General features: G+C 36.9%; 1 protein-coding gene across 1 annotated transcript; it reads left to right on the forward strand.

Annotated features, from left to right (window-relative positions):
* The first annotated feature begins 4,630 nt into the window (after positions 1–4,630).
* Positions 4,631–10,400, forward strand: LOC126617993 (SNF2 domain-containing protein CLASSY 4-like). Its single transcript, XM_050286066.1, has 4 exons — positions 4,631–4,773; positions 5,270–7,092; positions 7,291–7,449; positions 8,257–10,400. Exons 2-4 carry the CDS (start codon positions 5,299–5,301, stop codon positions 10,174–10,176), a joined length of 3,873 nt encoding a protein of 1,290 aa, XP_050142023.1. The 5' UTR covers positions 4,631–4,773; positions 5,270–5,298; the 3' UTR covers positions 10,177–10,400.
* Positions 10,401–20,280: the final 9,880 nt, after the last annotated feature.

Genomic DNA, 20,280 nt, shown 5'->3' on the forward strand with positions numbered 1-20,280 from the left:
TGGCGGTTGTTCGGAGGCGGTATTTGTATACCCTGCACTGAAGCTTTGTGGGTGAAGCTTTGCAAGTGAAGCTTTGAAGCTAGAGCTCTGTAAATGAAGCTTTCGAAGCTGAAGCTTTTGTAAATGAAGCTTTTGAAGCTAGAGCTTTGTAAATGAAGCTTTTGAAGCCGTTTGACATGAGTGATGCTCATGAATGTTTATGTTGATTGACATGAGTGATGCTCATGGATGTTGTCATGAGTGATGCTCATGAATGTTAACATGAGTGATGCTCATGAATGTTGACATGAATGATGGTCATGAATGTTTATGTATGATTGTCATGAGTGATGCTCATGAATGTTTATGTATGAATGACATGAGTAATGCTCATGTATAAGTTTACTCGAGAAAATGGACTAAACCCAATAATAACTTATAAAATTGAACTTATGTCAAGTTTACTCGAGAAAAGAACAAAAGGAAAATGAGGACAAGGAAAAAAAAACATCAAGCCTTGCCAAATTATACTCCTCATGCTTTATAGCCAATTCACATATCTACCATTCCCTGGAGAAATATTATTTTTGTATGACCACTCACTAACTACTGTTGCATTACCACGTGATATTATCAATTAACTTATACTATAATACGTAAATTTATTATTACTGAATCTGAAGTGCATATGTTCATGACATATCAATTTTATCGTTTACTATTTATGATAACCTAATTTAATTAGTAACACTGTGCGACTGTAGATTAACAACACCCTTCTTAATATAATTGGACCTTTAAAGCAAGTCCACTGGGACCAAATAGGCCGACTTACAGCAGCCAAAATGGCCCGGCACCCAACCAATTTGCTCCAGCCCAGCCTACTGTCCTATAGGGCGGCCCAAAATGTGCTGAGCCAAGGCTCGGCCTATGTGATGTCATGCTAACGCTAACGTGACATCACATGCCATTTAAATTTTTTTTTGCGCCAGGCACGTGGGAAACACATCGCTCATGGTCGCAAGTGGTCGACAGCGTCATAGAGGTGAGGCCCACTGTGCAAGCGCAATATGGGGGTTCCGACGTGGAGACACGTGGCTCCTCCCTGTCCGTTGGATTTCCAATGGTAAAAAAAATTGAAATTTAAAATTAATGGCTACTGACGTGGCACAATGAGGACAGTTCGATTTTTAGATCAACGGTCCAAATTTTTCTGCCACAAAAACTTTAAAATAAAATAAAATGTCAAGATTAATAATATTTTTTATAAAGTCATAAATTAAAAATTAAAAATTAAAATATTTTAATAAAATTGACTAGGCTATTTTTTTTTAGGGTAGAGATGCATTTGGCTTATTACTGTTCATTGAGGTCTATCACTGTTCACTGAGTGAATTAAATAAGCTGGATGCTAGTATATTTTTTTAAAGTTGGACTTGCTCTTAGTTTGCCAGACTCATTTTTTCATCTTCTTTGTAATTTTGAATATTTTTTAATTCTCATTACTTGAATTATGAATGAGAAAATTGTAATATTTTCAGATTTTACTTTTCTGCTGAAAAGAAGGGGCTGGCGTTTGTCAGAAAGTTGTGGAAGGTCCTCGATAAGGTTGATGAGTCCTGATTGTAAAGGAGAGGACTCAGAGAAGTACTGCATGTCCTCCTAGTCCCTTATTTGCAGGGATTTCGGTACCATACATTTGCAGTCAATGTTGCAATAAAATAAAAAAATAAAAAAATAAAAATATATATATATATATATATATATATATATATTATATAGAATGGATTTACCATCACGTACTGTTTCGATCGATTAGTTTATTAACGTGCAAAAAAATTTACACGCGGCAAATTCATTCCATGTAAATTCATTCTCACTAAAACAAGGTACATTAACATTGTTGTGTTGTGTTGTGACGTCTCTTATATTAATGAGAAAATGCTAATTTGAAATGAAAAAAAATTATACTTACATGTTATGTATATTTCTAGAAGATGTAAATTGGAATTTGCTCTAATGAGAAAGATGTAAATTTGGAAGAAAAAAAAAAGTTGACCCAAGCTAACAATGCTCTTTCACTTTAAAATGTAAAATACACATTTGAAAACATTTTACATCTCTTGTTAAAAATGCTCTTAAGATTGGCAATACTTATTTTTTTTTCTTTTTCATATCATGACAAAACATTTCATCAAAGTCACGCAATGTGACATCAATCACAATTTATAAAAAAATGGGTTTAAAACTTGTAATTTATGTGAGTGAGGATTCTCATTTACAAATGAAAATAGTACAACTAGAACTTCTATGTAGTCCAGTATCCTTGTGAATAAGGTGTTGAGTTTAAACCTATGCATCTCATGTTCGAAATTTTTCCTTATTTTAAATTATTGTGATAATTTCGAACCCGCCTCTTCTTTTAAGAATATATCTTAAAAAAAAAAAAGTATAGCTAGAACGGAATACTTCTTCTCCTAAATTTGAACAAAGGTATTATTCTTTTACGCATATTTATAAACTGATATCAAAATCAGCATCTACGAGATTCAGACTTAATTAAAACTCTAATTTACGAGTGAAGAAAAATAACTATAGATCGCAATGCTAAATAAGTATAAAAATCGAACTTAAAATCCTATATGTATAAGTGATAAATACTATGAGAATGTAATACCAAGTTGCTTCACTTAAATTCACTTACCCAGATGAAACTCTATTTTGATTGTGATGCAAACAAGACTCATTATACCAAGTGTTTTAATGTTACTGGTTGAAATTTTTATTTAAATTTTTAATCAATTATATTATTACACTTGATGTACCAAGTACATTAAAAAAATCACTTCTAATTCCGAGTGTACCAAGCAAACACCAATGTGTCATCTCTTACAAGTAATTATCATAAGCCCCATGTGCCCGTATGGTACTTGCAGGACAAAAAAGGATAGTTTTGTTTCAAGTGCCAGGGGATTCAGGGACAGCATACCATTACCGGGTAAGTCCTAGAAGACCCAATAAAAGAATGGCAATAATCCTGACAAACCCATTATCAGGATCTGTCAGGATTATCGCTATTCCATGTAATAGGTTTATTATTATCATAATGTTTGATTAAAAAATATGTCATGCGTATGTTTTTTTTCTCTTCATGTAACAAGATATTAGTGGATTAAGATGTGAGAATCATTAACCATTACAGTCTTGGTCACACATATAACTTTTCTATTGCACTAATGCATCTCATAAACAAGCTCCAATATTTTTCTTCAGATAAAATATATTTGTTTAGTCGTGTTTAACATGATAATGTGAAAACGAAATGATTCTCAACAAGCTTCAATATTTTTTATATTACAGATTTAGTTTTCAATGTCTTAGCTGAAAATGTAAACGTTTCAATCCGTATTTAATAATTTTGTTTAGAAAGGAAAATTAATCTAACTTTTTTATTAATTCAACAATAGTAAAATAGCTTAAAACGTTAAACATAACAAAAAAAATATCATATGTGAATTAGCAGAGTCTACCAGAGTGCCACTATATTTCACTAAATAGATGCTTCAATAAATTAAAATGATTTATGTTGTGGCAAAATTTCGCCATCTTCGGATTTGACAAAACTATCCCTACAAAACAAGAAGACATCTTAGGTTAACGACCAAAGCCATACGCCTAGAGGAGAAGTTGGCCAATGAACCTCCGATGATTAAAGTCAGAAATACTTTAGAAAGAATGAGCGATTTAGGGTTGGATTGCGTATAGTTAACTAACAAGATAATGAACGGGTGATGGGGAAACTATAGGAGCTAGGGTTGGCCATATGTGTAGGGATCTCACGCTATGTGTTAGCGTCCGATTGGCCAAAGTGTGTTATCCGTTAGATGCAACATGCAAGTATCTTTAAGATCGAAATTTCTTAAAGATGTTTAAGAATAATCCTCAGAGATATTATTAAATAAATAATAAATAATAATATTTAAGATTTATTTTTTGAAGAGTTCTTAATTGGATTTGATTGCGTTTCTATGAATAAAGGAATATGCCTTCAATTTGGACAATGTAAATGTATGAATTGGTTATTAATTTTACCTTAGTTCATTTGTCTTATCTCACTGTCCTGAATAGTGAATAAACGTTTGTGTGTTGGATTTATAATTTTCTGAATTATTTATGGCTTCACAATTTAAAAAAAAAAATTGTTATTAACACTTTTAAAAATTTCATTGTACATTCTTCATAAACTAATTTTTTTTAAATGTAAAAAATTTGAAGTAATAAGAATTTCTAAGTGAAAAAAATAATTTCCTTTACAAACAGGGAAACATGGCAATAAAGCATTAAAAACAGCCACCAGCACAACAATCTATTTTTTTGGAACAACAATCCATGATTAGGGCTAGAAAGGAGAGAGAAATTAAAGAGATGTGACCGAGAAGGCAGAAGAAGAGGAAGAGAAAGGGTTTTTTCTCAGAAGAGGAAAAGGCTGGTGGGCAGCTGTCAGGAGTTTATTGGGTTAAAATACTTAATTGGAGTGCTGACCTGGTATTCCCGGCACATGAAAGATTTTCACACCCAAATTTGACCTCAATTGTCTAACTCTCTCCAAGACGGTAAGAAAAAAAGGAAGACCAAAAATTGACGAAATTCGTGCTCTGAAACTCTGTGGCTTTGCATGCTCTGAAACACTCCTCCCTTGGCGCCCTTTTAGCCTTCCCCGATTTTACCACGACTCTCTCGTTCCGTCATCCTTCGTCCTTTCCCCCTGCAGATTTCCTCCATTGTTGCAGGCAAGTCTCACCGTCTCTCTTTCTCTCTCCCTTCCTCTCTCTTTGGCTATATTCTGGGTGTTTATATTGTATATGTGCAGTTTTTTTTTTTTTTTTGTGCGCGCGTCTGTGTTCGAGGTAAAGGAGCTGACTTTTGTGATGAGTTCAAATTTTGGGGGAAAAAGTTTGGATCTTTGTGGTTATAATGTTGGGCTCTGTTTTCTGTTTTTGTATATTTTTTGTGTTTGTGTGTGTGCGATTTGATATTAAAGAGCCGAATTTCTGTAAATCTTGCGTCTTTGGTGAAAAAGTTTGGATCTTTGGGGCTAATAACTTAAAGCTTGCTTCTTTTTTATTCACTCAAAATCTTTCCTTTTCTGTTTCTGTGTGTGTACATACACACACACACACACATATATATATATGTGCATGTGTTGTAAGATTGTTGTGTGTGCGCGTGTTTCTGGGTTTTGGAGAAAGAAAAAGCTGATTATTTGGGGGAATTTTCATGTTTTAGGCAGAAAAAGGTGGAAACTTTGGACTTGTTAGGATGGACTACAGCTTGCCAGTAGCAAAGAGAACCAGGCGGGGCCAAGAGTTGTACTGGAAGGAGTTTTATGAGATCTGGAAGAAGAATCGTAGGGGTGACAAGGTCAGTGTGAGTTACCCCGAAAGATATGTGAAAGAAAAGAATGCCCAGAGACAAAAATCCATTCATGGCTCCAAGAAATCGTCGCCTGGAAGTTCAGTGGAGTACACGTATGTACATGATTCTGATGAAAGTGAGGAGGAGGCTAGAGCCTATGCATCACTGGATGTTTCTGATGAGGCTGAGGAGGCCAATGCAAAGCCACCCACAAGAAGTAAACACAATAAAAGGCTTGGGAAGCGAAATTCCCGCAACGGGTCTAAGAAATGCACGTCCGGTTGTTCTATAAAATCCGAGTCTATAGAGGTTTCTGATCATGGTGAGAAGACCACTGCAGGTCCTTCCACAGGAGCTAAAACATGCCAAAAAATGCTTGGGAAACAAAAATCCAGTAGCGGGTCTAAGATATGGAGGTCCAGATGTTCATTGAACTTTGAGTCCATAGATGATTCTGACGATGGTGAGGAGGCCGCTGCAGCTCCCTCTAGAGGAGCTAAACGCGAAAAAAAGGTTGGGAAACGAAAATCCTGTGAAGGGTCTACGAAATGGAGGTCAAATTGTTCAATGGACTCTGAGTCCATAAATGATTCTGATGATGGTGAGGGGGCCACTGCAGGTCCCTCTAGAGGAGCTAAACGCGAAAAAAAGGTTGGGAAACGAAAATCCTCTGGAGGGTCTAGGAAACGGAGGTCTGGTTGTTCAATGGATTTTGAGTCTATAGATGTGTCTGATGGTGGTGAAGTTCCCAGTGTTGAAATCATTGGTGAAGATTCATGTGGAGAAAATGATAATGATGGAATGGATTCTATTGATATACAGAGTGCAGGATCAAAGAATGGAAAAACATCTGAATGTGGTCCACTTGATTTGGAGGATAGTGATTCTGATGTGGTGTATTTAGGTGAAGAAGGAGTTGGAGAAGGAGGAGGAGGAGGAGGAGATTTTGTTTCTGATAGCTCATATGAAACAGATACCCTCCTGTCTAGTGAAGAGGAAAGCGCTCATTCCGATGATGAGGATTATGACCCAGAAGAGTCAGAAAGTTCTGAGTTTTCTAAGGAGTCGAGTTCTTCTGGCGGAGACGGCCAACAGAGCGATGAAAGTGATGGTGAGGTGAATATCCAAAGAACTGATAAAAGGGATGCTAAGGTGAAGAAACTGGAGAATGTAAATGAAAGGGAGCGAAAAAAGGGAAGCAGGAAAGCCAGAAAGCGGGAAAGTGTAGAGGATAATGTTGAGGTGATAAAGGTACACAATATTGATGGAAGGGAGGTTAAAAAGGGAAGTCGCAAAGAGGGAAAGGGAAAAAGTGTTAAGGGTGGTGTTGAGGTGAAGAAGTGGCAGCATGTTGGGAAACAGGAGAATAAAGGGCATATGGAGAAGCTTACGAACAGACAGTCCATGTGGGAAACCAAACACTGCAATGTTTTAAATGTTCTTGTGGATTCCATCTATGAGAAGGAAGAAGTGCTACAGGAAGGGTCAGATACACTTGGGAATGAAGCTTTGAAAGATGAAAGAAATCCACCAGTAGCTCAAGCTACCACTCTTCCACTGAAGTTTACTTTTGGATCTACATCTACGCAGCCAAGTGTACCAAAGAAGCAAGAAATGGATCCAGAAGAAAAAGAACTTTGGGATTACCTTGACTTTGATCTCAAATCTTGTGAAATTGGTTCCACTGAATCACATGAGGTAGTTGGCATAAACGCATTGTTCCCATTCTGATAGTCGATAGTGTTGTATAGCCTAGTAGTGTGCATTTCACTTTAAGCGTTTAACATCATTATTAGTTGTTAAATTTGTTCAATGATCTGGTCAGTTTCTTCTACATGCATAGCTGAGTCATTATTTGTTTAGTTTTGATTGTAAGTGAATGTTTTTGATTGGCAGGTTGAGAATCAAGATCCACTCCCCACTGTTTGTGAAGAGAATGCAGCTGCCCTTTGTAAGCGAGGGATTCATCAGCTTATGCTTGATGAAGAGATTGGAAGCAGATGCAGATTTTGCTCTTACTTAGATCAGGAGATCAAGTATATTGTACCAGAATTTGTAAGTTTATGCATGTTCCTTTTAGTTAAGTCCTTTTTTTTTTTTTTCATTTCCTGTAAAACTTAGATTATAGTTAATTCTTATGGTAATGCTGAATATAGAGCAACATGTATTGTTTGCAAAATTCTTTAGTTTGCATCCTTTGTTGGCAATTTTATTCATATATGTATTGAGAATAGAGCAAGGGATTGCTTACTTAGGCGGGATTTTATTTATCTTTTGGTTGGAGGGATTTGGAATGAAACTATGCTGTGTTTTCATAACCGGAAAAACTACACTTGTTATCTGTTCCTTCTCCTGTAACTTGAGTTGGCTCTTAGAGCAAACTGACAATTCAAGTTGTTGATCCAATTGTTGTCCTTTTTTTGTTATTTGTTATCATTAGATTTTTGTTGTTTTTTAGTTTGCTTGGGTACTCAAAGCTTCTGGTCTTTAACTTGACAGTGCTTTATGTATTGGTATACCTAACTTGAAATTTTTTTCTTTCTTTAGAACTAGGATTATTATTGATCTCATTGCTGATGCATTCATACTTCTAGAAGCTGCAACTTGTTGGTTTTAGTCATTCAAATTTTCAAGTTAGTTAAAAAAATATTATTGGAATGTTTCTGGCCAATCCGATATGTTTTTAAAGAATTTGTCGACTCTAATCAAGGATACACTTTGAATGATTTAACATGTAGGGTTTAATCTTCAGTTCGTGATTATTTTCCTTGTCTGCTTTCTCATACTGCATGCTTATCAACGTAGTTATCATGATTTGGCATTTCAGATATGTGATTGTTCCCTTGGTTATGCGCATTCCAGGTTAAGTACCCTTGCGAAAGATTTGGTGCAAGAGTCTATGAACCAGACAACCCGTCTATCTTTGATGAGCTTCAATCTCTTGACTATGGTTCCGATCCCCATTCTGGCTGCAGTTCTCACGTTCATGCTGAAGGCACAGTGTGGGACTTCATTCCAGGTGTTCAAAGCAGTATGTATTCTCATCAGCGTGAAGGCTTTGAATTCATCTGGAATCATATAGCTGGTGGAATACATGTTGAGGAGCTGAAAAGAAGAAGCAGTGATTATTCTGGGAATGGATGCATAATTTCACACGCTCCTGGAACTGGAAAGACACGGCTAACCATTGTCTTTCTCCAGACATACCTGAAGTTGTTTCCAAAGTGCAGGCCACTTTTGATAGCTCCTCGCAGCATGCTGCTAACTTGGGAAGAGGAGTTCAAAAAATGGGAGTTTGACATTCCTTTTCACAATCTAAACAACACGGAGTTATCTGGTGAAGAAAACGAAGCAGCTGTTGATTTGATGATGAAAATTGATGGCCCGAAAAGCATAAACAGAGTAAACAACAGCAGAATGTTGAAGCTGTATTCCTGGGCCAAGGAAAGAAGCATCCTGGGAATCAGTTATCAATTGTTTGAGAAGCTTTCTGGGGCAGATCATTCTGGAGCCGAGAAAAAAGGCCTAGCTGAGGTAATGAGGGATATCCTTGTTGAGTTTCCTGGTCTTGTAGTATTTGATGAAGGCCACACTCCTCGGAATAACAAAAGTCATATTTGGAAGGCTTTATCAGAAATCAAAACTAAAAAGCGGATTCTTCTGTCCGGAACTCCTTTCCAGAATAATTTTCAGGAGCTCTTTAATACAATCTGCGTGGTGAGGCCTATGTTTGCAGCCTCAATCGACTCTGCTAAATTCACTGGAGATTTTCTCAGATCCCGAGCCCGAAAAAGCAACGTAGAGAAGTGGCAGTGGACTTCTGTGGCCAATTGTAGTGAAAAAGTTGCTGCTGAAAAAGAACAACATGCTACAGAGGTCAAAGAAAAGATTGCCCCGTTCGTCAATGTCTACAAGGGTTCTGTACTGCAAGATAGTCTTCCTGGGTTAAGGAACTCCGTTGTTGTTTTACACCCGATGCAGCTACAGAAAAAGTTTCATCAGAGAATTCAAGGTGTAAAGGAACAATTTCAATATGAACACTTGGAAGCTATAAATTCCATTCATCCTTCCCTCTTGCTTCACGAAGATGCATTTTCTGGTGATTGGGATAGGTTAAAAGAACTGAAATTGAATCCTGATGCTGGAGTGAAGACAAAATTTTTGATGGAACTCATTCGTCTCAGTGATGCTTTGAATGAGAGGGTTCTTGTTTTCTGTCAGTATATTAGTCCATTAACTCTTGCAAGGGATCTTCTGAGATCTCAGTTTCACTGGAGTGAAGGGGAAGAAGTGCTCTACATGGATGGAAAATGTGATATGAAGCAGCGTCAGTCTTCGATGAAAATTTTCAATGACCCATCCAGTAAAGCAAAGGTTTTACTAGCTTCAACTAAAGGATGCTGCGAAGGCATAAGCCTTGTCGGAGCTTCAAGGGTTGTGTTGCTTGATGTCACTTGGAATCCATCGGTGGAGAGGCAAGCAATATCCCGTGCCTACAGGCTGGGGCAGAAAAAAATTGTCTATGTGTACCACCTCCTCATGGATGGAACGAATGAAGAGCACAAATACCGGCGGCAAGTGGACAAGAGCCGTTTATCTGAGCTGGTGTTTTCTGATTCGGACAGGAATGATTCTCTGGAGAAGAAAATCCGAGCCGTTTCTGAAGATAAGATTTTGGAGGAGATGGCTCAACATGAGAAACTGAAACACATATTCGAGAGCATAGCTTTGCTGAATGAAGACATATATTTTGAGCAGCTAGGCCTCTCAACTTTTGGTTAAACCATAGCGGCTGTTTCCCACTTAAGTTTATACAGGGATTTTGTGTGAACTTGATTTTATTCAATATCTGATCTAGGTGTAAAGAAGATAGGCATAGATGATGATGCACATGAATTCTCTCTTAGTGAGAATTAGCAAAACTTTGTGAAAATGTTTTGGAAATTGAGAATGTAGTGATGCAGATTGCAGAAACTAGTTGTTGATTCCTGACAGACAATATAAAGTTTTTTGGCATATATGTCATGAAGATATCATAGGATATTTCTTCTTGAATAACTTTTGTTTTTGTTCAGAGCTTTTTGTTGCATATGTGAAACTTAAGTTCTTGAATCCTAACTCTAATTGTTGTTTGGTATAATTTTTTCTGTTGCTGACTAGAAGGACGTAGAAGCTGTCCTGGGAAATGTGGTAAGTTCCATTTAGTGACCTCTCAATGCTTTTATTCTTGGGAACTTTAACGAAAAGCACCTGGTACTGTTCATTTTAACGAAAAACCACATTTTTACACTAAAAAGTCAATCCTGGTACTATTCACTTTACCCTTTATTTTGTCCTTATGATTAAAACTCAGTTTTCAAGCCCTTTTCATTAGTTTTCCTTTTATTCTTATGCACCATGTTCTCTATTAGCTATGAAATTTAGTCGTTTTTATATTTATTTTAATTGCTTGTCTAATGGCCATGTAATATCAGTGTGAAATTTATTGGCTTTAGTAGTTTTTACTTGGTTGATACGCTTGCAATGTTTTGGTTATATGCCAAAAAAAGAGTTTTCATTGTGGTAATAAAGAAGGCTAGTTGCCTTGCAGCCTGTAGGTATAATTTAAAAGCGAATTCTTTCTTAGGAGTTTGATCTGATTTGCAAATTTCTATGGTATCAGAATTAAGGCATCCCAGTTGATTTTTCCTCACTCTGTATTCCATTGTTGTTTTGGTTGAAAATTATGCACATCATTCGGATTTATTCTTTGAGTAAATATATTTTCGATTTTTGAAGTTTTGATCTGCTTTTACATGGAAGTGTTTATGATTCAGTTTTCTGCCTCTTAGTTTAAAAACCCACTGCGGTGCTAGTCTGCATAAGTGGATGGATGTTAGTCAGCAGTCTTGGCAAATATTTCTGTGAATTCTGTGGCAAAGGTAGTGCAGTTGTATTTTATCATCAACTTTGTTCTCTCTTGTGTAAAGAAAAAAATGAATAAAACTTTCATTTCTTTGTAGTATGCTGTGTAGAGAAAGGCTGTTGGAATTTGGGAATGTGAGGCTGAGGGAGCAAACTGAGAGTTAGGCATTTGTTGCTCTCCTCTGTTACTTTTCGTGCTGTTGCAGCTATTCGAAAATCAAAATTGGACAATGGGAGTCAGCTAAGATTTTGAAGGTTTTCGTTTTCCTGCAATCCTTTGAAAGTCTCTGCCGTCAGATCGATTAACTCCTTGGTGTGTTCTTCCTGAATAATGCCCAATTCTCGGATTTCATATTTATATATAAAGCAAGGTACATTTTTGATGCTATCTTGTTTCCAGTTAATGGGTTTCATCTCTCGGTTACTTTTGTTTTGATTAATTTTCTTAGCTTTCTTTTGCCATTGTATGCTTGAAATTCTTTTTGTCTGTATGGAACTTCTGGAAATCATTTATATTCATCACCGACTTCATATATGCAAGTGCCTTCGCCCATGAGCGAAGGCAAGTGCCTTCGCCCATGAGCGGTAGGTCTCGGGTTCGAGACTTGGGAGCAGCCTCTCCATAAATGGGGGTAAGGTTAGCCGACATTCACCTCTCCCAGACCCTGCGTAAAGCGGGAGCCTTGTGCACTGGGTACGACCGACTTCATATATGCAGTTTTTCTCATATATATGCAGTAGAATTAAATATAAAAGACAACCATTTGCTTCTTTTTCATACAAATCTTTGTTTTAACTTTGGATTCCAAAATTTTGATTGCATAGGGAGAGAAACATGAATTTTATCACCTTCATGCTAGCTTTTCAATCTAATATCTCCGCGTTCTTTGTATGCTCGGTGCAAGTTACAGACTAGCCTTGCTAGCAAAGTAACCGGTACTGATGAAGTATTTGACATCATGCTGTTACTTGGTTTGTCATGACTCTTGTTTATATTTTCTATATATGTGTTCATATAGGTGGATGTCACGAACACGGTCTGGTGGTTGGGCTGCCTTTGACCTCAAGTTAATAAGGATCGTTTCCCACCCATGCCGACCACTCGAACCTCTCTACATCCTTGTGAAAAATTACCGAGGAATAATGACCTTCCCGGCGGCCCCTTTTCAACAAGACTCCGAATCTCTTTCTCATGCTCTTCCTTGAGGTTAAGATGGTATTTCAGCTTTCTTAAGTCTCGCTTCTCTTGGGGGAAATCAAGTGTCAACAGTAGATACAAGTCGTCGAATGTCGGCATTTGGGTCGAAAATTGATCAAAGAGTTGGAATTCCTGAAAAAGTTCTGCAAAACTCCATGAAGCCCCGGTTCTTCTCTTCTAGGCTCATCCCCATCTTCCATTTTTTTTCTCTAAATGTTTTAATTTATATTTTTATTAGAATGAATATATAGAATAGAACTACATTGGTTTTGCACGGATACTAACTTGGACTTTGATTTGTAATTGTACGCATTAATTATACTTATTTTTAAAGTTTATCGTATCTTCACAAAACTCTCATATATTTATAACATTATACTAAACTTTTAATTCACTCCGCATAATTCCGGCTGTGATCACCTTAAAATATTTTCTTAAGCCCAAGTTTGCCCTCGTCATTATTGCTTTAAAATATGAAAAAACCCTTTATAAAATAGAATAAATAGTTCCCAACAAATGAGGATACGACACATGACAAAACAACAATCAGAACTTTGCTGTACAATCAGAGACAAATCCCTATAAATAAGGGGCCTATACCTATAGGAGAAGTAGTTCTCTGCTCTACAATCAGAACTAACTAACAAGAAGTGGATTCTTTTAGTAAGGATTGAGAATTCTTTCATCGTATATTGTGCGGTCAGTTTTTATCAACTATTGTTTATGTTTATTTTTAAATAAAAATATTCAAAATAATTTCTAACCATACGTGCTTCTGTGCATGTGAAAAGTTTTTTTTTTTTTTTTTTTGTACGCTCGACTTAGATGTATTTATCTACGTTAATTATTTCACTGGATCACTCTTGCGCTTGGAACTTGCCTTTTTTTTTCAACCAAGCACGTTGGTAGTATCCCACGGTTTTTTGTTTTATTTTTGTGTGTAGCTATCACTTTAGCAAAAAATTGTGCGCAAGATTAACATTACATCTTTTTTAGCAATTAAGTTTTGGATTAGCTTTCGTGTCTGCAATAATTTTTTTTGTTTTATTCACACGATATGTACATCTAAAATTTTGGTAGTTTTGTGTGAAGAAAGTTAAATAAGAATCCTTTAAGATAGACATCGTTGTTTGTATATTGTTGTTCAAAATAATCATTGAAAACAATAATATAAAATAAGGGTCCTAATTAAAATAAGTAACAAAATTGCTTAGAAAGTTTAGAAATAACATTTGCGTCGTACTTTGTATATTATTTAGAGATGCAAATTGTGCATTTTTTTTTCATGAATGTATGTTGGAAGTTTTCACAAATTGGTCATAGAACTTTTTGCCATATAAGGCTATTGAATCTTTTCCAACTTACACGAATTCAAAATTATTTTTCACCCCCCTCTAAGACCATCTCTAACTCTTTGGGATAAAGCTTAAAATTTTAAGCCAGAAAATTTTAAGCCATAACTTAGAAATTGCTTTTCTCCTCTAACCTTTATGGCTTAAAATTTTAGTCCTATTGTAAGCCTATTTAACTGAGCTATTCTAAGGGAATGGAGAGAGGGAGACCGGTGGTAGTGAGAGAGAGAAGAGAGATTTAATTGTGAGGTGTGTGTTGAATCACTCTATTGTGCCTTTATTTATAGTAGTAGAATATGTTAAATCCTTACCCTTTTATGATTACAACTCTAATAGGATATTAACTACTAAAAGGAATATTCAAAGATATCGCTAGATACACTAGGATTTACACAATCACATTCATATTCTAAATACGACTGCAACATTCCCCCTTAAGTGTGTAAATACTCAACAAACCATCGCATCAAATCTTCAGCAGATAAGGTAGAACAATTGATGAAGTCAGCGGCACAACATGCAAATGCAAGTCCCAAATTTAAGAAAGTATGCATTGGTAGTAAAACTCACAAAACCCCGCTATGGTAAAACCCAAGGTGGGAGAAAAAACCCATAGGCTAAGGAAAAAAATGAGAAGTATGCATAATGTCTAAAACAAACGTCAAACAGGACGAAAGTAGTGAACTCAACGGAGTATGATCATCCTAGGATGGGTGCCTCATCAAAACCTCGTTAGGTAGCAAAAACCCAGTGGGAAAAATGCTCTTAATCGTAGGAAAAATAGTACATTATGATCAAGTGAGTATGCTTCAGGATACTCCCCCTAAGTTAGACATAACTTCCAAATAAGAAAACTTCAAGCAATTCAACTCAGATAATTTATACATACTGATTCCTTGGACGAGCTTTTGAAAAGTATACTTAGGCAATAACTTGGTGAAGAGATCAGCCAGGTTGTCTTGGTAACATATTTGCTTGACTTCAATGTTTTGATGTTGTTGTTGCTGGTGAGAATAAAAGAATTTCGGCGCTATGTGCTTGGTGTTGTCTCCCTTAATGTATCTCTTTTTTAACTGCTCGATACATGCTGCATTATCTTCGAAGATCGTCGTAGGAAGGTCAACGACGGAAGTAAGACCACTAGTGCATCAAATATGTTACATGACTGCTCTTAACACAAAACCTTCACGCGATGTTTCATGCAAGGCGAGAATCTCAGCATGGTTCGAAGAAGTCGTAACTAGCGTTTGCTTGGTAGACCTTCAAAATATAGCAGTGTCTCCAATGGTAAAGACATAGCCCGTTTGAGAACGTGCCCTATGTGGGTTAGATAGATATCCAGCATCTGTGTAACCAACAAGGCGAGAATCAATCCGAGAACCGAAGGGGGCAACAACACTCAAAGATTCGCGGGTATAGTATATGCCTAAATCAGTCGTACCCTTGAAGTAGCAGAAAATGTCTTTAACACCATTTCATTGCTTGTGTGCGGAAGCATTGCTGTGTCTAGCTAAAAGATTAACAATGAAGAAGATGTCGGGTCTAGTGCATTGAGCCAAGTATAATAAAGCCCCAATTGCACTTAGGTATAGAACTTCGGGTTCCAAAATCTCTTCATCATCCTTCTTTGGATTGGAAGGATCTCGTTTAACATCTAGAGTCCGAAAGACCATAGGTGTACTTGAAGGCTTCGCTTTATCCTCATTAAAACGTCGCAACACCTTCTGGGTATGGTTCGATTGATGTACTAGGATTTCATACAAACAATGCTTGATCTCCAGGCCGAGACAGTATTGAGTTTTCCCAAGATCTTTCATCTCAAATTCCGATTTCAAGTGTGCAACAATTTCTTAAGCTCTGCGGGAGTTCCGATGAGGTTCATGTCGTCGACATAAACTGCAACGATTGCAAATCCGGAATGTGACTTTTTTATGAACACGCATAGGCATAATTTGTTGTTCACATAACCCTGACTTGTTAAATATTCACTCAGACGGTTATACCATATCTACCCGGATTGTTTCAATCCGTAGAGTGATCTCCTCAATCTAATAGAGAGAGTGTTCTGTGGTCTTGAACTATTTGAAACAGTCAATGGAAGTCATTCTGGAACTTTCATGTATATTTCTGTATCTAAATCCCAATAGAGATACGCAGTTACCACGTCCATAAACTGCATATTTAGTTTTTCGAAAACTACCAAACTAATTAGGTAGCAAAAAGTTATAACGTCCATTATGGGGGGAATACATCTCCTCGTAATCAATCACAGGGCACTGAGAGAAGCCTTGCGTTATGAGGCGTGCTTTGTATCACATTATTTCATTTTTCTCATTATGCTTCCTCACGAAAATCCACTTATAGCTAACAAGCTTCACGCGTGGTGGAGTATGAGTTATAGATCTAAACACCTTATGTTTCGCAAGCGAATTGAGTTCGACCTGGATTGCTTGTTTCCAGTTTGACCAATCCATTCTACGTCGGCATTCATCAACAGAACGTGGTTCAATGTCATCGCTAAACATGATGTCAGTAGCTACTGTGTACGCAAATGCATCGTCGATAATCATCTCATTCCGATTCCAAACCTCATCCAATACTATGTAGTGGACTGAAATCTCGTGATTCTCGGGAGGTCAGTTTGTCTTATCTAAGACATTACCGTAATCTAGAATAACCTCATGCGTTGGAATAGATGAGTGAGCGATGATCGGATTTAAACTAGGGTCACTAGTTGGTGCTAATTTCCTCTTCTGAGGTTGTGAATCATTTAAACCAATAGGTCTGCCATGCTTCAGGGTTGGAGCAAATGATTGGCTAGCCGCTAGTGTACCGGGCCATGTGGAATGTGTGACCTCCCCACCTTTAGGGACGGTCTGACCAGTTGAATATCAGAGTGTGCCACAAACAAGACTACAAAATAGAATATTATTAAACAAAAAAGAATGCTGAAAAGACTACAAAACTCCAAGAGGCTACATTGTGCATGACTTATTCCAGAGAGCTACAAAGCATTATATTTATAACGAACAAACCTAACCCTAATATTAATAGGCTAGGCCCAAACTAAACTTATAAGAAAACCCAAACAATATAATACCTAAAATACTAATATATTCTAACACCCCCCGTCAAACTCATGTTGGTATACGACATGAGTTTGCGAACAAGCAGATGCGGACTGGATCCGTTAGGCAGACTGGCTAGCATGCAAACTTGACTTGACTAGACTTGATTAGACTTGACTTGACTTGACTTGACTTGACTAGTGAACTTGCAAACTGGCGAACTGATTTTGATTCCGATTGTCTAGTGTTGAGAGTATGAAAACAACCCATCACTAAATGGACAAGATTTTTATATCTCAATTGTAAGTACGACCAAACGAAAACAAAGTACTACCACTCGAGTGGTCACAAATCCAAGCACTCGAGTGAAGATCGCAAAACAATTCCAAACAAGCCAACCAACAATTCATGTGAGCCTAAAACAAACTTAACCATATTTTATTCTTGGCCCGTGTGAGCCTAAAAACCTCTCAATCTTTTCCTCTTTTTTTCCCCCTTCTTTCCTTTTCTTTTATTTTCTATAAATAGTAATACCAATAAAACAAGTAGCAATCGGGTCAAACTGGTGGTGCAACAACGAAGAGCAAGAATGGGCAACAGCAAGATTTCAAGCAGATACAATGGTTAGCGTTGGTAGGGTTCATCAGGCAAGTGGTTCCAGGCTACAACGAAGTGGTGATGGTCTGGTACGATGATCAAGTGGCTACGGGGTAGAGGGTTGGTCAGGCAGTTAGTAGCGATGTTGATTCTGGTAAGTGTGATGACGAGTTTGATGCAGGTTGATAGGTTCAACAAATCTAGTCAGGCAGGTGCTGTTCTAGGCTTCACGGTGGTTTAGGTGGACATCGAGATGATATGCAGCAGCAAGTTGAATATCAGAGTGTGTCATAAATAAGACTACAAAATAGAATATTATTAAACAAAAAGAATGCCGAAACGACTACAAAACTTCAAGAGGTTACATTGTGAATGACTTATTCCATAAAGCTACAAAGCATTATATTTATAGCGAACAAACCCAACCCTAATACTAACAGGCTAGACCCAAACTAAACTTATAAGAAAACCCAAACAATATAATACCTAAAATACTAATATATTACAACACGGCCTTCCCAGGTGGGATGGTGACGTACGCAGGGTACATTTATCCTTGCATGTGCATTTGCAGCGAGTATATATGGTCTTGTCACCTTAGCTAGATCAGTAAAAGCATTCGGCATGCTCTGAGTAATGCTCTAAATATCTATAATTCGACACACCTCAGTTTTAGACTGAGCAGTGCGGTCTAAATGAGACATAGTGGGAGCATACCACGACAATTCGCGGTGTTCTCCAGGAACTTTAGCATGCTTATCTCCCCCTAACGACGAGAAAACTGTATCATCAAAGTGACAATCTGCAAAACGTGCAGTAAAGAGATCTTCTGTCAAGGGTTCTAAATAGCGAACAATTGATGGCGAATCATAACCAACATAGATTCCTATTTTTCTCTGATGACCCATTTTGGTACATAATGGCGGCGCTATTAGCACATAGACTGCGCATCTAAACACAAGTAAATGCGAGACGTTAGGCTTGTATCTAGTAACCAAATGTAACAGTGAATAGGGTTAGGTAGTGGTGGGCCTTAGGCGGACCAGCATAACTGCGTGCAATATTACATAGTCCTAGGCAGATACCAGCAGTTTGGTTCGCATAACCAAAGTCTAAGTTATCAATTGAATGCGCTTTATGAAAGCTTATGCCAGGCCATTTTGGGTGTGAACATGGGGTACATGATGGTCCACATTAATCCCTACTAACATGCAATAATCGCCAAAAGTCTGTGATGTAAACTCTCCAACATTATCTAGTCAAATCAACTTGATTGGATAAGCCTTTAGCTTAACAATGTTTCATAAATGCAGCGTTACGTGTAGATAACAGGCAAACATGTGACCATCATGTCGATGCATTAACCAACACCATAAAATATCTAAATGGTTCGCATATTGGTTGGATAGGTCCATAAATATCCCTTTGAATCCTCTGAAAGAACTTAGGAAGGTCGTGAATAATCTTTGTAATCGAGGGTTGAGTATTCAACTTCCTTAAAGAACACGCTTTGCATGGCGGGAATCCAACGTAGGGAGGTAAATGATGAACATACGATTTGAAGATACGGCGTATCATGTCACGTCTGGGATGTCCATAAGGTCATGCCAAAGCAGCAAAGTGCTCTCGACCATAACGATACGATTGCATCAGTACATAAATTTCGGTACGAATGTATCAATACATAAGTTTTGGTACAAGTGTATAGACACATAAGTTTCGGTACAATTGCATCAATACATAAGTTTTGATACAAAATGTCTCGGAACATAACTATAGTACAGACATAGGTACGTAATATCCATATATATGTATATATGCCTTTTTTTTGTATTATGGGAACTTAATAATAATTGTCAAATAATATTTATTGTTTATGATACAAATAATGGTAAAAATAAATACTAAATTAGCATTTTTGAATATCTATGCCTTAACGTACCTAAAGCTAAAGGTTGTAATGAAACGTCACCATGCCTTCAAATGTACCTAAGCATTTAAGATGAAATGCACCCAAGAATCCAATAAGAAAAAACGTACCAATAAACAACAATCGCTCAAAGCTATAGTTTGGGTTCTGCAAGTCGAGGTGCACATAATTTGTATATATGCATTCCTATTGCTATTCAAATTTTTTTTTCCTTGGAATTTAAAATCTTGGATTCGTTTTAGGTGCACCAAAACCGAATGCTCTTGGAATTTTCTATTCTGAATTGCACTTTTGTATTTGAGTACAAATTTCTCCTTCAATAAATTAAAGTAGTTTAATACGATATCACATAGGGAAGCAAATGATCAAAGCAAAGTCACCAACACAACAATCAAAAGTAATAGGAGAAAAAGAGAAAGTTGTAGCAATGGTCTTTTAATTTTAATCCAATTAGAGCAATTATCCCTTAACTAAAAATCCATGACTATTGGTCCTTAACTCATCAAAATATGCATCTATAGTCATTTTCCTCAACTTCGTCAGAATTCCGTCAAAATGAGTCATGTTGGAAGAACCATTACTACAGCTGGATTAAAGTTGAGGGACTATTTCTCTAATTAGGTTAAAGTTGAGGGACTATTTCTCCAATTGAGTTAAAGTTGAGAGATCATTGCTACAATTTTTCTTATTTGATTTTTCATATTTGCTCATTGATTTAACTTCACGTGCCATGCACGTGACTCATTTTGATAGAAGTGCTAACGGAGTTGACGAAAAAGACCATAACTGCACGCTTTGATGAATTAATGGACCAATGATCATGGATTTTTAATTGAG

This window comes from Malus sylvestris, chromosome 4 (genome assembly GCF_916048215.2).
Source record: "Malus sylvestris chromosome 4, drMalSylv7.2, whole genome shotgun sequence".
NCBI classification, from domain to species: Eukaryota; Viridiplantae; Streptophyta; class Magnoliopsida; order Rosales; family Rosaceae; genus Malus; species Malus sylvestris.

Bases quoted from the DNA above. Each gene is read 5' to 3' on its own strand.
- LOC126617993 (XM_050286066.1), top strand. From the start codon at position 5,299: ATGGACTACAGCTTGCCAGTAGCAAAGAGAACCAGGCGGGGCCAAGAG. The intron at 7,093-7,290 runs GTAGTTGGCATA...TTTGATTGGCAG, and splicing joins GTTCCACTGAATCACATGAG to GTTGAGAATCAAGATCCACT. The intron at 7,450-8,256 runs GTAAGTTTATGC...TGCGCATTCCAG, and splicing joins AGTATATTGTACCAGAATTT to GTTAAGTACCCTTGCGAAAG.